The sequence below is a fragment of the Nomascus leucogenys genome, chromosome 7b (genome assembly GCF_006542625.1).
Source record: "Nomascus leucogenys isolate Asia chromosome 7b, Asia_NLE_v1, whole genome shotgun sequence".
Taxonomy (NCBI): Eukaryota; Metazoa; Chordata; class Mammalia; order Primates; family Hylobatidae; genus Nomascus; species Nomascus leucogenys.
Window position 1 is genome coordinate 49,111,199 of NC_044387.1, and position 16,039 is coordinate 49,127,237.

Sequence of the window (16,039 nt, forward strand, 5' to 3'; positions counted from 1 at the left end):
CTGTTCAGGAAATGCACGGGCTTTGGGGCATGGCTCAAGGAAAGGGGCGGGGCTTCCGGGGCCCGCGTCCTGGTGGGCTGTGCGTCTGCGCGAGGATTGGGCGAGAGGGCGGGGCCACTCGACGCTGAGGCGGCGAATGGCCGGAGCAGACTTAAATCAGGAGGCTGGGGACCTCTGGGATCAAAGTTTGGGGCGGGGTTTAGGGGAGGGGCGGGGCCTGCGGATTCGAGACCTGGAAGGCCTGGGGCGGGGCTTGGGGCGGCCCAGCCACCGCCTCCCGTTCTCCCCTCCGCAGCGGCGGCGGTGGCGGAGAAGGAACTTGACGCGCACCGACCGCCCTCCCGTCCCAGCCGAAGCGAAAGCTGTAGCCCGCTCTGGGCCGGGGCCATGGGCGCCCCGCGCCGCCCGGGTCATGAGGACGGAGGCGGAGGCAGCGGGGCCGCCGCTCGAGCCCGGTCAGTGCCTGTCTGTGGGCCCAGTCTTCACCCTAGGAACGAAGGGGACCCCGCCCTAGCGCGGGGCAGGGTCCAGCCGCGCGACCTTGGGCCGACTCCCGCCTCGCCCCCACACCCGCCTGGTTCCAGTCAGTGGGGGTTTCCTGACACTCGCAGGATTGCCACCCTTGTCAGCATGGTGGGAGGGTCCGGGTAGCAGGGGCGCCACCTTCCCCAGAAGCGAAAAGTCCTGCTGGAGCCGCCTTGGGAGCTCCCATGCCTTGGGAAACCGTGGAGGACTGAGGCTGGGAAGGGCAGGAAACTGGCCGAGAGCACCGAGCAATGGAAGGGCTGGTGCCCTGGCCTCCCAGACTCGGCGTTTTGTCTTGCTCTTGTTCTTCACCCGCTGGTTCTCTCTGCCACGCGGTAGCCTGAGCCCCTTTGGGGCGGAGACCCGGACTGATATTCAATGTCTTGGCCGTTAGTTTGCTTGCCCAAGACGTAGGGGAGGGGGAAGACGTGATTCCTGTCCTGCTGAAGGCGCGGGGTTGATGACAAACGGAGTGCTAGCTAGTAAACTCTGAAGTGAAGTGCCAACTGTGGAAGAGGTCAACAGCATGTGGGACCCTGACCTTCAGGTGTCACTCCCAGGGAGTGTTCTCTTTTGTGTTTGCTGTGTGGAGTTGGTGGGGGATTTACATCCCTCCTCCTCCAGTTGTCTAGCCCTGTGATCTGAGACAAGATACTTGCCTTTCCTGAGTCTCAGAGGAGGAATGGCTTACATTCACAGGGAGTGTGTTCTATGAGGCAGGCGCGCGCTGCGCGCAGTTGTTTACATGCAATGCCTCATTAATCCTCATAACGACCCAGTGAAGTAGGTGCCCACTGTGATTTGCACTTTTGCAGCTGAGCAGACTGAGTCTGAGATGGGTTAAGTATTAAAGGCTAGTGCACTGCTTGCCTTCCTTAGTGACAACCACTAACTGAGGTCAGGCCAGGGCCTTCCAGGCAGCCCTTTGGCTCCAGGCAGCAACATCTGGCTGTGGCTTTGTGTTCAGAAGGCTAAAGCTGTTGTGGGGACAGATGCCAAGGCCTCGCCTAACCTTATCACCCCCAACATGAGCATCTCTAGGTCCGATCCGCCCTTGCCGAGACTGGAGATGGCCCTGTGGGGCCTGCCAGGCCTCAGGATCAAGGAGTTCTAGAGCGCAGGGCAAGAGGAAGAGGGGCAGCTGAGTCTCTGAGAGAGTGCTGCTGTCTTGTGCCACATTTTACAGCTGGACACGGAAAGGCATGGACATTCATAGCCTGGCAGAAGATAGCCCAGCTAGTCAGTGTCACAGCCCAAGCCACAGAGTAAGGAGGGAGCCTCACACAGAGGGCTGTAGTCTGGAAGCCTGGGAGAGGAGGGGTGCAGAGCAGTGAAGTGACAAGTAGGCCTGGGCATCTCAAGGTATGAAGTCTTTTTGGAAAACGCCTTCCATTCCCCAAGCATATCTAAGTGCCTACTCTGGGCTGAGGGTTGGAAGGAGGCAAATGCAACCTCATCCCCATCTACCACTGAAGAATTCTCATTCTGTGCAATAGGGCAAAGCAGATGCCTCTTTAAGGACTCCGTATTAAGGGTCCCTGAGAGTGAGAGGGATTAGAGCATGGAGACAACATTAACATTTCAGACTAAGGAAAGCTTGTCCAGCCCACTGCTTGTAACCCAGGACGGCTTTGAATGCAGCCCAACACAAATTCATACACTGTCTTAAAACATTATGAGATTTTTTTTCTGCATTTTTTTTTTTTTTTTTTTTTTAGCTCATCAGCTATCATTAGTGATAGTGTAGTTTATGTGTGGCCCAAGACAATTCTTCCAGTGTGGCCCAGGGAAACCCATTGGAAACTCCTAGACTAAGGGATGTGCGAGAGCAAAAGCTGGGGAGGAAACAGTATGAGTAGAGAAAAACAAAAAGGCAGTGTGTGGGTGCTGTGAGGGGTTCTTGAACAGGCAGGCATTCACCGTGACAGCACAACATCCTGCATAGAGCTCTCCCACTGCTCAGCTCTTTATGAGTCCCTAGGGGTCAGGGCTTGGGTGGGTCTTTAGTTACCTTTGTGTCCCCAGAGCCTAGCAAACAGTGAGGGCTTAGTAAGTTCATTTCCTCTGGCATGGCACAGTAGCTCACCCCTGTAATCCCAGCACTTTGGGAGGCCAAGGCAGGAGGATTGCTTGAGCCTAGGAGTTTGAGACCAACCTGGGCAGCATAATGGGACCCCATCTCTACAAAAAAATTTTAAAAATTATCTGGGTGTGGTAGCCAGTGTGCCCATAGTTCCAGCTACTCGGGAGGCTAAGGTCAGAGGATCCCTTGAACCTGGGAGTTCAGGGCTGCAGTGAGCTCTGGTCATAACACTGCACTCCAGCCTGGGTGACAGAGTAAAACCCTGTTTCAAAAGAAAAAAGTTCATTTTTTTCTTTTCTTTTTTTTTTGAGATGGAGTCTCACTCTGTCGCCCAGGCTGGAGTGCAGTGGCGTAATCTTGGTTCACTGCAACCTCCGCCTCCCAGGTTCAAGCGATTCTCCTGCCTCAGCCTCCCGAGTAGCTGGGATAAGAGGCTCTGGCCTCTGCCCGGCTAATGTTTGTATTTTTAGTAGAGACAGGGTTTCACCATGTTGGCCAGGCTGGTCTCAAACTTCTGACCTCAAGTGATCCGCTTGCCTTGGCCTCCCAAAGTGCTTGGGTTACAGGTGTGAGCCATTGTGCCCGGCCTAAAAAAGTTTATTTCTTCCAGCAAATATTTATTGAGCTACTACTAAACATTCAACACCAGCAACTGAGAATAACAGTGAACAAGATCAGCAAGTTTCCTGCTGTCTCAGTTCATTTGTGCTTCTATAACAAAATACCTGGGACTGGGTAATTTAGAAACAATAGAAATTTCTTTTTTTCTTTTTTGGAGATGGAGGTCTCACTATTTTGCTCAAACTGGTCTCAAACTCCTTGGCTCCTCTTGCCTTGGCCTCGTGAGTAGTTGGGATTACAGGTGTGTGCCACTGTGCCCAGCTCTAGAAATTTAATTCTTCACAGTTCTGGAGACTCTGAGGTCCAAGATCAAGGCGCTGGCTGGTAGGTTCTGTGTCTGGTAAAGGCCTGTTCCTTGTAAATGGTGCCACCTACGTGTCCTCATATGGTGGAAGGAACAGAAAGGGCATGAACACCATGCTTTTACATGACAGAAGAACAGAAGGGCAAAAAAAATGGCCTATGCTAGTTTCCTCCAGCCATTTTATAAGGCACTAGTTCACTGATGAGGGCAGAGCCCTCCTGACTTCCCAAAAGGCCACACTTCTTATTTATTTATTTATTTATTTATATTTTTGGTTGTGGATATCTTCCGCACCCATCTCTTCATACCACCACAATGGACATTAAGTTTCAACATAAATTTTGGAGAGGATACCATAGCACCTGCCTTCAGGAAGCTTGCCGTTTAGAGAGAGAGTGGCTTGATGCTATTGTTACTTTTGCCAAGCACTGTGAAGGAAACGAACAGGATGCTGTGAAGGAGAGTCCCCTCGTTTCTCAAAGGCTTAGTCAGAAAAACTTCTAAGAAGAGATTTTGAGCTGGAACCTGAATGACTAGAAGGGACACAACCTTGAGAACAGCCGGGAGAGAGTTTCAGACAGAGGGATCCTCACATGCAGACGCCTTGGGGTAGAATGAAGCCTTGATGAGTTCACAGGTTAACTAGACCACAGGTGAGGGTGGCCAAGATGAGGCTGGTGGGCCAGGTTAGGCAGGGCCCCGGTAAGGGGTGAGAACCTTATTCCAAGAGCAGTGGGAAACTGAATGGGAATCCCTACAGCTGCTGTATGTAGAGGTGGGAGAGGTGCTGGGCGTGGAATTTGGGGCAGGGACAGGCAGGGGTCAGTGCCACTGAATCCTTGGCAGTGATAGCAGGGGAACATGTGAGCGCCTTGAGTGAACGGCCTGGGTATCTTTTGGAGGCATCTGGGTTAAGAGGAAGGAAGAGAATGAGGCCTGAGTCCAGCCTGGGCTTAGCATACCGGGCCCCAGCTGGGGGCAGGTTCACATTATTAGCACCTGCAAAGGGCTTTATAGATGTTCTTGTCCTTAGTGTTCACATCATCCTGCAGGCTGGCATCTGGTAGTCCATTTCACAGAGGAAGAAGCAGGCACAGAGAGGCCAGGCAACTCAGCTAGCAGGTGGCCTGCTTTGCTTATGCCATTGTGCCTTCCATGGGCCCTGCTGCACATGGAGTAGAAAGACACCAGGAGCAGTGATAGGTCCCTGCCTCCTGGGAACATATAAGCAACACAGGAGGGCACAGACAAGCTCAATGCAAGGGCCGCATCCTAGGAGGCAAAGTGTGAACTCAAGCCTGGAGAAGTACAGATGAGTGAAAGGGTGTAGCCAGTCTGTGATCAGGGAAGGCCCTGGAAATGGTGGCCTCTGAGCCAGGCCTTGAAGGCTGGGGAAGGTCAGACATAGGAAGGGAGGAACTTGGGATTCAAAGGCTGGTAGGTTGGAAAGGCCAGGACAGATCCCAGGACTAGTGAGTGGCCGTCTTAGATGGTGCACACAGGGAAGTGAGGGGAACTGGGGCTGGCACAGCAGGAGGGCTCCTGGGGTGGCACTACACAGAGCTGGTCACACAGTCCAGGAGAGACCTGCCAGATGGGGAAACAGTGTGGGCTGAGTGTTCACGTGCTGAATGAGTGTCATGAGTGAGTAACAGCAGAGATAAGTCTCTTCCTCTTTAGACTCTGAACTTTGTCCAGGTTCATGAGGTGGCTACGGAGGAGGGTCCTGCATGCCACATGCCCATTTGCCCCACCTCAGGGCCTTAGCACATGCTGTTCCCCCATCCCCTCTAAGGCACACCCCCACCGTTTCCCCCAGCCTAGGCCTCTATTTTGCTATGTTTGCTTATTTTTGCTATCCACCAGGAGAGTGACTTTGTGTCACTCACTGCTGTATCTCCAGTACACACGCCAGGCACTTAACTAGGCTTTTGGGAAATATTTGTTGACTGAATGACTGAATCAGTCCAAAGTCCCCCTGTTTAGGGATGGCCAGACTCATTCCAGCAAGAGGAAGTCAGCTGCCCAGCCCACAGCCAGCCAGCAGTGGCACAGTTGGGACTGGAACGCTAGGTCAGGCCCTTTCTGCTCCACCTCACAGCCTGGCAAAGACAGACCGCGAGGTCGCCCGGGGTTGGTGGGGGATGGAGCTCACAAGAATATTCCATATGCCGCATAGTTTACGTGACAGTTCCCTTCTCCTGGCCGTGGTCTCACACCCTGGTGGTCCTGGGGTCTTTGGAGTCAAGCAAACCTCCAGGGGCCTCATGAACTCAGATAAATTATCTGCTGAGTGCCTCCCATGTGCCAGCCCCGGAATGAAAGCAGGAAACAAGACAGCCCCTGCTGACCAGGCGGGATGGCTCACGCCTGTAATCCCAGCACTTTGGGAGGCTGAGGTGGATCACCTGAGGTCAGGAGTTCGAGACCAGCCACGGACAACATGGTGAAACCCCATCTCTACTAACATTACGATAATTAGCTGGGCATGGTGGCGCATGCCTGTGGACTACAGGCTACTTGGGTGGCTGAGGCAGGAGAATTACTTGCCACCTGGGAGGTGGAGGTTGCAGTGAGCCGAGATCATGCCATTGCACTCCAGCCTGGGCGACAGAGTGAGACCCCGTTGAAAAAAAAGAAAAAGACCCTGTCCCTCCTCCTCAGAGCTCCCACCAAAAGAAGGGCTTTGAGTAGGCATGGTGGGCAGTGAGTGCACGTGTGGGTCACTGGGCCTGAGAGGGGCAACACTGGAGAAGTAACATCCAAGGGCAGGAGTTAGCTCAGGCACCTGGGAAGCCAAGTATATCCAGGCAGAGGAACCAGGTGTGCAAAGACCCCCGGGGTGTGAGGGATTATGACAAGCAAAGGCAAGGGTGCAGAAGGTGCTAGGGCAGCAGCCATGGAGGTGTTGTCTTTTTTTTTTTTTTTTTTTTTTTTTTTGAGACGGAGTCTTGCTCTGTCCCCCAGGCTGGAGTGCAGTGGCGCGATCTGGGCTCGCTGCAAGCTCCGCCTCCCGGGTTCACGCCATTCTTCTGCCTCAGCCTCTCCGAGTAGCTGGGACTATAGGTGCCCGCCAACACGCCCGGCTAATTTTTTTTTTTTGTATTTTTAGTAGAGACGGGGTTTCACCGCATTAGCCAGGATGGTCTCGATCTCCTGACCTCGTGATCCGCCCGCCTCAGCCTCCCAAAGTGCTGGGATTACAGGCTTGAGCCACCGCGCCCGGCCGGAGGTGTTGTCTCAAGGAATGTGGGACCCAGCTCACTGGAGGATTTTCAGTTGGGCTGACCTGCTCTGGCCGGTGTTTTGGGGAGATCACTGCTATTGTAGGAGCCTGGATTTGAGGGGATTCCTGAAGGATTGTGGGAAAGTCCCTGAGCAGCCCTGCAGGGTCTAGGCAGGAGGCAGTGACACTGGCTCCCATGAGGGTGGCAGTGGTGGGCTCTGCGCTGAGGGTCTGTGACCTCCCTCTGTTTCTGCACAGGGGACTTTGTACAGCTGCCTGTGCCCATCATCCAGCAGCTCTACCACTGGGACTGTGGCCTGGCCTGCTCCAGGATGGTGCTGCGGTGAGTGGGCAGCCGCTCCCCATCTACATCTTCTGCTCTGGCTTGGGAGAGACCTGGGTGGGATCCATTGTCCATGTAGCTGTCTTTGGTTGGGGCTTGCAGGAGGCCAAGCTTCTACCTGGTCCTAGTCCCATCTGCAAAAGCAAGCAAGGGGTGGACCAGGCCTTCCAGGTCTCCATGATAGTAATGCCTGGGGGCTTGGGGTGGCCAGGAAGTCCCAGCTGCCCAGGCCTGTCCTACAAGGCAGTTCTGTGACTGGGACAGGAGGCCCTCCACCCCCCAGCCTCTGGCTCCTGGGAGAATGGGGTGCTGACCGTTAAGCTGAGGCTGTGTGAATATCACAGAAACCTGGACAGTGAGATCCAAGAGGAACTGTAGCCATCACCTTGTACAAGAGTTTTTCATTTGGCTTCCTGGAACCCCAGGGCAGCTGCATCTTCATCTGTTTTACATCCTGGAAATCCCAGCAAGATAAAATTCAACAAGGGTTCTGTGCCTAAAACTTTGAAAACCACTGATGTGATCAGGGACCTCATCTTAGAGATGAAGCTAAAGAGAGGCCAGAGAAGACAACAACTTGCCCAAGGTCACAGACCCCAAGACAGGAGAGATGTGAGAAGCAGAGTCCAGGCCTGCAACTCTGGAGCCAGGACGGTGCCCCAGGCAGCCTGGGCAGTGTGTGGGCAGGACCTAGGGTCTCATGATGAAGGAGGGAGACTTCTGGGGAATGGGGCCTGTGACGGGGCTCTTGGGCCAGTGGGTGGAGAGTGACTCGGACCAGTTGACCCTCAAGAGCAAGCTGAGCTCCCCAGCGCATCTGCCTGCAGGTACCTGGGCCAGCTGGACGACAGTGAGTTTGAGAGAGCCCTGCAGGAGCTGCAGCTGACCAGGAGCATCTGGACCATCGACCTGGCCTACCTGATGCACCACTTTGGCGTGAGGCACCGCTTCTGTACCCAGACCCTGGGCGTCGACAAGGGCTACAAGAACCAGGTGAGCGACCAGCCACCAGGCCTTCCCATGTGGGGCCACACAGAGGTATAAGGCCACCTGGTTCCAGTAGTTGGAAGAGGGAGCAGTCAAGGGCTAGACACCCAGGTAGATACCCAGGTGTGCAGAGACCAGGGAGCAGCAGCAGAGAGGCTATAGGCAGGATTTGGGAGCCAGTCAGAGCAGGTGCCCTTGCAGTCTGGCCTGCCCAGAGGATCTGAGTACTAAGTCCTGGCTCCTGTCTGCCTGCCTTCTACAGCCCTCAGAATGTGCAGAGGCCACTTCCTATGTTCTTTCCTACTGTCCTCAGCACAAGGCAGGCCCAGGGCCTCTGAGAACATCACTGACCTCATCCAGCCATCATTTGCACATTTTTTTACCTTTCACCAGGAGAGCCAGTTTTTAAGCTGTATAATTGGTAGTCTAGAAGAAAACCAAAATACCATCTTTTCTTTTTTTTACCTTTTGAAAAATAATGCCAACATAGCCATGCCAGCAAAGTGTGTTCCATGGACCACACCTAGCTAAGCCAAGCTGTAGCTGAACTGTCCCAGGTGGCTCAGCCTCATCTTCCTTGCTTATTCGCTATGGGCTCCTGCTTATGCCTGGCAGAGTGTACAAGCCCAAGGGTGATCGATCCTCCCCAGAGAGCTGACCTGAACCCAGCTGCCCACCCCTCTCTCAAGCATCATCCTCATGCCTCTGGGTGTTCCTGCTTCCCTGCTCCTGCTTAGGACAGACAGCTTTCTGATTGGGCTTGCTGCATGTACTGTCTGCCCTGGCAGGTGGGGCTCCTCTGCCATCCTGCTGTCTCTGCCTCTGTAACATGCTCTTTAGTTCCTTCATCTAAATGGAGTGAAGGCAGCCTGGGTGGTGGCCACTCCAGCCCCCTCTTCTCTGTTCAGTCCTTCTACAGGAAGCACTTTGACACAGAAGAGACCCGGGTGAATCAGCTGTTTGCACAAGCCAAGGCCTGCAAGGTGCTGGTGGAGAAATGGTGAGCCCCCCAACCTTCCTACCTGCCCTTCCTCTCACGCCTGCTCACCCACAGATCTGCAGTTGGGAGGCCTCGGGATGGTGTTCAGGAAATGCTGGGACTCTGGAGCCAGGCAGAACTGGCTACCCGGGTGGCTGTGGGCACTGACTTGCCCCCTTGAGCCTTGGTTTATGGAGATCACTGGGGCTACATGACCCAGGCTCTGACCAGGAGTGGATCCTGAGCAGGTGCTGGAGGGATAGGTGAGTGAGAGAGATTGCACCTAGCCCTTGGGTTGCTTGCAGAAAGACAGCATGGGACAGAACACAGGACCCCTAATGAAAGGGCGATGGCCTAAGAGGAATGTGCTGGTGCAGTGATTGACAAGGGATGGGGAGCAGGGAGGACCCAGTGTGTAATGGCTGCTGTGACCTTACAAGGGCCTCCCCTTCTCATCTGTATGCATTGGGGCTGGATTCTGGAAGACCCTGGGTGCAGTTTGCCCAGATGTGGGTCACATTCTTTTCTGGGCTACATGGTAGTGGGGCTCAGACCTGCTGCCTCTAGGTCCTGGACAGGCTCTTCTCAGATTTTCCCTTTCTTTGCAGATTTATATTTTCATTATTGATGTACTATAATCACATGATAGGTGATTTAGAAAATGGGGGGTTGGGGGCTGGGTGCGGTGGCTCATGCCTGTAATCCCAGCACTTTGGGAGGCTGAGGTGGGCAGATCACAAGGTCAGGAGATCGAGACCATCCTGGCTAACACGGTGAAACCTCGTCTCTACTAAAAATACAAAAAATTAGCTGGGCGTGGTGGCAGGCGCCTGTAGTCCCAGCTACTCGGGAGGCTGAGGCAGGAGAATGGCGTGAACCCGGGAGGCAGAGCTTGCAGTGAGCCGAGATCGTGCCACTGCACTCCAGCCTGGGCAAGAGAGCAAGACACTGTCTCAGAAAAAAAAAAGAAAGAAAGAATATGGGGGGGTGGGATCTCCATTCATACTATGACCACATGGGCACATGTTGGAAGGAAAGGCAGCAAATGTTTATTTAGCAGCCCTCAACAGGTGCTGTCTCCTTCAGTGGGAAAGCTGTTGCTGTCTCTGTTTCTCGGGGGAGGAAACTGAGGATGAGAGACACCCAAAGGCACCCCCAGCATCTTGGCCATGCCATGATCTGAACTCATGCTTGGTATCCCTTGAAGCCTGTAGCTTTTCCTTCCAGCCAAGCCCCTGCTTTTTCCCTATAGCTGAAATCCCACTCCTGTGCACTGCCTCTGGGAACTCAGCCAGCTATTTTGTTTCAAAGACCAAATGGAAAAATGGCATGTTTCTTTGGCCAAGGCAGCAATCCAAACTGCCACGTGACTCAGCTGAGGCTGGGCCAGGCCACGTGGTACTGATGCTGCCACTCCTAAGGAAGGCCCCAAGTGGGTGAGCAGCCCCTCCAGCAAAGATGCAGGAGCCCCTGGCCTAGAGCTCCCCCTGCCCACAGCCCCATCTGCCCTCTGTCCCTCTGGGTGTTTTCTTTTCTTTTTTTTTTTAAGAGACAGGGTCTTACTCTGTCATACAGGCTGTAGTGCTGTGGTGCAATATTGCAATATAGCTCACTGCTACAGCCCCAGGCTTAAGTGATCTTCTTGCCTCAGTCTCCCGAGTAGCTAGAACCACAATCTTGTACCACCACGCCCCACGCCTGGTAAATTTTTAAATGTTTTTGTAGAGACGGGGTACTGCTATGTTGCCCAGGCTGGTCTCTAATTCCTAGGCTCAAGGGATGCTTCCACTTTGGCCTCCCAAAGCACTGGGATTACAGGCGTGAGCCACTGTGCCCAGCCCTGCTCTAGGTTTTCATTTGGATTTGCTGCCTAGTGGAAGGCACAGGATGGGGCAGCGCCTTCTGCTGGTGAGGGAGGCTCCAGGCAGATGTCATTGCTGAACTGGAGCTCTCCTGGAAGCAATGTGGCCCAGCCCTTCCTGGGCAGCCCCTTCTGCCACCAGGAGCCTTAGAAAAAAAGTAAAATAACTCTTTCAGGGAAGCATTTGGTTTTGAAAGTGTCTGAGCCACGCTTGGCTCAGATTTGGGGGATTAGATTGGGCTGGCAGTTTTCAATGTAAACCACACATGATTTAGGGTAGAGGAGAGACAGGGCTGGGCAAAAAGAATTCACTAACCAGGCTGGGGTGCAGTAGGAGGATGGTTTCTGTGTGCTGCTCTAGTGGCCCTTGACTGGACCCACCTGGAGCTGAATCGCTCTCCCTGTGAAGGGCCTGACAGGGCCAGCTCATCTTTGTGCACATTCAGACACACACACACACACACACCCCGCACCAGTCTCCTGCTTGGCTCTAGGCTGAGCCTGGGCCACAGTGACAGAGCAGGGAGTTCAGGGCAAAGGGAAAAGGAGTCGATCCCCAAGCTTTATAACAGAGAAACAGGCACAAGCAGGGATCCAGTTGAGGGATGGGGAATGGGGGCCCAGCAGCACCAGCTGACCCCCCTCCTGCCCACAGCACAGTGAGTATAAAGGACATCCAGGCGCACCTGGCTCAGGGCCACGTGGCCATTGTGCTGGTGAATTCGGGGGTGCTGCACTGTGACCTGTGCTCCAGCCCTGTCAAGTACTGCTGCTTCACCCCCAGTGGCCACCGCTGCTTCTGCCGCACTCCTGACTACCAGGGCCACTTCATCGTGCTGCGTGGCTACAACCGGGCCACTGGCTGCATCTTCTACAACAACCCAGCCTATGCTGACCGTGAGTGGTGGGTGGGGTGGGTGAGGCAGAGTGGTCTACATTCACTGTTCTGTATGCCCAGTGCCCATGATTCCCACCCATTCAATCTAGTGTGGCCAGGGCCTCCCTCCCTACCTTTTCCCCAAAGCCCCTGCTCCTCCTGGACTCTTGTCACTGGGGCCACCCCTCAGGCCATGCAGGCAAACCTGCTGCAAACTGTGCCAGCCTCCTCTACACTCTGACCACCTCTCCCTCCCACACCACAGGCCCCACGCCACTGCCCAGGTCCCTGCCTTACCCTTTCATGCTGCCCAGGCTGCACCCCTCCCCCAACCCCCAGGATGGCCAGCACATTCCTCAGAAAGAAAAGCCCGGTCAGACCCAGCCCCTGCTCTAGACCCATCCTGGCCTGCCTACTGTCCTCCGGGCACAGGGAAGGGCTGTCCTGACGCTCATAGGCTGGATTCACATAGACAGCCCCTGGACAGACACCCTGATCACATAGACTTACCCCGTCTGTGTGGCCTGGAGCACGTTTCTTCCCCTCTCTGGGCCTTTCTCCAACTGTTCTATTGGGGAGGAGTCAGAGAAAGCTCATGAAGACCAGGATGGGCAAGGAGAGCTTCCTGGGGGTGGAGGACTTGAGAGGAATGGCCATACGGATGGGACACAGACCTCACCCAGCTCCCCTGGGCACTGTGTTTGTGGGGTAGGTGCTCTCTCACAACTCACTGACCCCGTTCTGCCTTCCCCACCCCCAGCAGGAATGTGCAGCACCAGCATCAGTAACTTTGAGGAGGCCAGAACCAGCTATGGCACAGATGAGGACATCCTCTTTGTTTACTTGGACAGCTGACAGCAGGAGCCTGGTGTGCCTAGGCCCTCGGACCCCATCCCCACCCCAGCCGGGCCCACTCAGGATGCCCTGGCCCAGGCCTGGGGCTGCTGGGGTTGGAATGTGGAACTGCAGCCTCAGCCCATCTGGCAGAGCCCCAGGAACTCTGGGAGACTGTGGCACAGCTGCTTTGTCTGCCAGTGCCATGTGTTGTCATGTTGCTCACCCCAAGCACCTGCTGGCTCCTGGAAGCATACCCCAAGACCCCAAGCCTTGACTCCAGCTGTGCCCACAGGAAGTCCAGTCCCAACAGTGCGCTTGTTGCCTTTGAGCCAGATCCATGGCAATGGTCTCCCCACAGACCGCAGGACTGAGCCTGGAGAGAGAAGTTGCTTGACAGATGCCACTTGTCAGGACAGTATGTGTGTGTCTAGAGACAGCATAGCTGACCCCAATACCCCAGGGCTGAGGACCCCTCCAGGCCCCTCTCTCCTGGAAGTGCTGCATATGCCCCTGTGCTCAGTGGTTGACACCACCACCTCCTGCCTACCCATGGGCCCAAGTTTCAGTGGCTCATTACAGGGCGTCTGGCCCCTGCCACCCAGCATAGACACACCTCACAGCTGCCCTGCCATGCAGAGCCCTGGCCGCTGGAGACTCTTAAACCCCCCACAGCCCTCCAGGTCCTCCAGCTCTGTCAGATGGAGGGCTCTCGGGGGTGTGGCCTGGGCCTAGATCCCACTGGTAGGCCTTGTGGCTGGCAGCAGTGTGTGCTCTGGGAGTAAACAGCTGCCCTAGCCCCAGAGGGATCCCTGCACCCAGGACTCCTCCTGACACCAGCCTAAATCCTGACAGCAGGGTCTGCCCTCTGAGTGTGGTGAGCCCCTAGTCCTTTAAGGTTGGCTGCTAAGGCCCGTGTTCCAAAGCAACGGGCGGGGGCAGCCTGCAGCTGCCCACTCAACCTGGTCTTCACACCAGGTTGCACAGGATACTGGGTCTCGTCTATCTTGACGGAGAAGAGGGGTTCCTGCCCAGGATCTTACAACACAGCAAGTAGCATAGAGCTCTTTCCTTCCTCTTTTTTTGGCAGGGGTTGGGGTCAGGGGTTGTTTCTTTGAGATTTGTTTTCATTTTTGAGGGATAATCACCTTCAAGTAAAACAGTGATAGCAAGAGTGAAGGTACTTTGGAACCACTAACACCTCTCACAGGGCAGTTAGCCAGCTCAAGTTCTTTTTCAGAGGAAGGGACTTGGCCAGCAGTTTAAGTACCTGCCCCTTCACCTCTCAGACGAGGCAGCTGACAAGGCAGCTGGCCCAGTCTGGGGAGTCTGCCCAGGACAGTGGTGGAGCTGGGTCTTGAACCCCAGTCTGCACCTAAAAAACTAAAGGAAATGGATCTTTTTTTTTTTTTTGAAACGGAGACTCACTATTGCCCAGGCTGGAGTACAGTGGCACGATCTTGGCTTACTGCAACCTCCGCCTCCTGGGTTCAAGCGATCCTCCTGCGTCAGCCCCCCAGTAGCTGGGACTACAGGTGCGTGCCACCATGCCCGGCTAATTTTTTTGTATTTTTAGTAGAGACCGGGTTTCGCCATGTTGGCCAGGCTGGTCTCGAACTCCTGAGCTCAGGTGATCCACCTGCCTCGGCCTCCCAAAGTGGGAAATGGGTCATTTTCAAAGGGGCAATAGTGATACCATCCCTGCACTCCTGGGTCCTGCTCTTCCAGTGCCCAAGGCATAGCATGGTGGCAGCTGTGCCCCTGCCCATTGCTTTGGAGCACAGATGACTCTGGGGGCAGAGGTGGGCTCTGTTTAGGAGGGCAGTCAGACCACCCAGCCAAATTGCTTCTCAACCCTAGACAAAGCCTTTGGCCAAGAGGGAGGTGCTGTTAGCTGGGCAGCCCTTCTGGGTTTCAGAGACCGGTGTTGGCTCTAGACTGGTCTCATCTCCATTGCCTTAATGCCAGGTGGCCCAGGAGTACCCATGCACAGCAGCTGTGGGGTGTGAGCATCTTCAGGTGGTGTTCTGGTAAAATGGTTGGAATAGCTATATGAAGGAAACCAGTGGGAGGAAATGAAGTTTTCAGGATGGTGGGATGTGATTCAGACAGTGCACATGCTGTTAGGGCTGTCACTAGGGAGTGGCCTTCATGGAGGGTGGTAACAGCACCTCAGTCCATCCAAAATGTTTAGAAACACTCAGTCTCTGGTCCCAGAGGATGGCTTCTCAGGGCATGCCACAAGTTAAAGGTCACCTGCCTGAAAGATGAATGAGAAAGCTGCCCGTTCTCAAGACCCATCTGCCTAGGGAGGGTCACAGAGGCAGGATGTAAGACACACTGTGTTGCATTCTTGCACAAGTCATGAAAATGGGGCCAGAGAGAGAGCCTGGACATCAGGGACTTTTGCCCACAGCACATGACACCCACAGCTGCCCAGCCTGTCCACATGCTGGGGACCAGCACAGCACCTGAAGCCATGTGGGACAGTGGGCTTTGTTCATTCTAGCCACGGGGATGAAAGGGATCTTTTGCATTGCAGAGATTTTATATATATTTTGTTTGTAATGAGCCATTCTCAATAAACATTCTCACTGCAAAATGGTGGTAGCCCCTGGCTGGCCTTTGTGAAGCTGTGTTGATCTGCAGAATTCCTGTCTCTTCCCAAGTTCTCAGCATGAGCACATGGGAACCTAGGTCCTTGTCTTGCCATACCCAGTTTAGCTGGGACTGGAATCCTGTTTTCTGTTTTCTAGGGCCATATCCATCCTGTTCAGGCCTGGATGCTTGTGCCTGTCCTGGACATGCAGTACTAGAGGTAGAAGGGCCTTGGGGCTCAGCTCAAGTGAACTGCAACAAATGCAACTACAGGAGACACAACAGAATGAAGGAGATGTTGAAGCAGGAGAGACGAAAGTGGGTGGGATGGTGAGTGCTGGGTGGAACTGGCTGCTCAGAGTATGCAGAGTTGGCGTTGAGGTAGACAGACCAAGAGTGCAGTAGCGAGATCTCAGCTCACTCCAACCTTCACCTCCTGGGTTGAAGCAATTCTCCTGCCTCAGTCTCCTGAGTAGCTGGGATTACAGGCACACACGACCACGCCCGGCTAGTTTTTATATTCTTAGTAGACACAGGTTTTACCATGATGTTGGCCAGGCTGCTCTCAAACTCCCAACCTCAAGTGATCTGCCTTCCTCAGTCTCCCAGAGTGCTGGGATTACAGGCATGAGCCACTGTGCCTGGCCAATGTCATCACTTTTAAAGAAGCACTTCTGTTCCTTCCCATCCTCCCTCAAACACATCATCTTGTCTGTCTCCACTGCTATAGCCCCAGTATCTGACACCTAGTAGATATTCAATAAATGTGAGTGAATGGATAGTAGGCTGAAACAATACCTG

General features: G+C 54.4%; 1 protein-coding gene across 4 annotated transcripts in view; it reads left to right on the forward strand.

Moving 5' to 3' along the window:
- Positions 1 to 15,242, forward strand: part of GUCD1 (guanylyl cyclase domain containing 1) — a 15,753-nt gene extending 511 nt beyond the window's left edge. Inside the window, exons 1-6 of one of the 4 annotated variants that reach the window (XM_030815928.1) lie at positions 100 to 455; positions 7,018 to 7,102; positions 7,930 to 8,095; positions 8,998 to 9,089; positions 11,585 to 11,826; positions 12,570 to 15,242. In XM_030815928.1, coding sequence (XP_030671788.1) covers positions 137 to 455; positions 7,018 to 7,102; positions 7,930 to 8,095; positions 8,998 to 9,089; positions 11,585 to 11,826; positions 12,570 to 12,661 — 996 coding nt within the window. In that variant the 5' untranslated portion in view covers positions 100 to 136 and the 3' untranslated portion in view covers positions 12,662 to 15,242. Of the gene's footprint in view, positions 1 to 99; positions 456 to 7,017; positions 7,103 to 7,929; positions 8,096 to 8,997; positions 9,090 to 11,584; positions 11,827 to 12,569 lie in introns of those variants that run through there. The other 3 variants (XM_012508047.2, XM_030815929.1, XM_012508046.2) reach the window with 3 other exon arrangements.
- Positions 15,243 to 16,039: the final 797 nt, after the last annotated feature.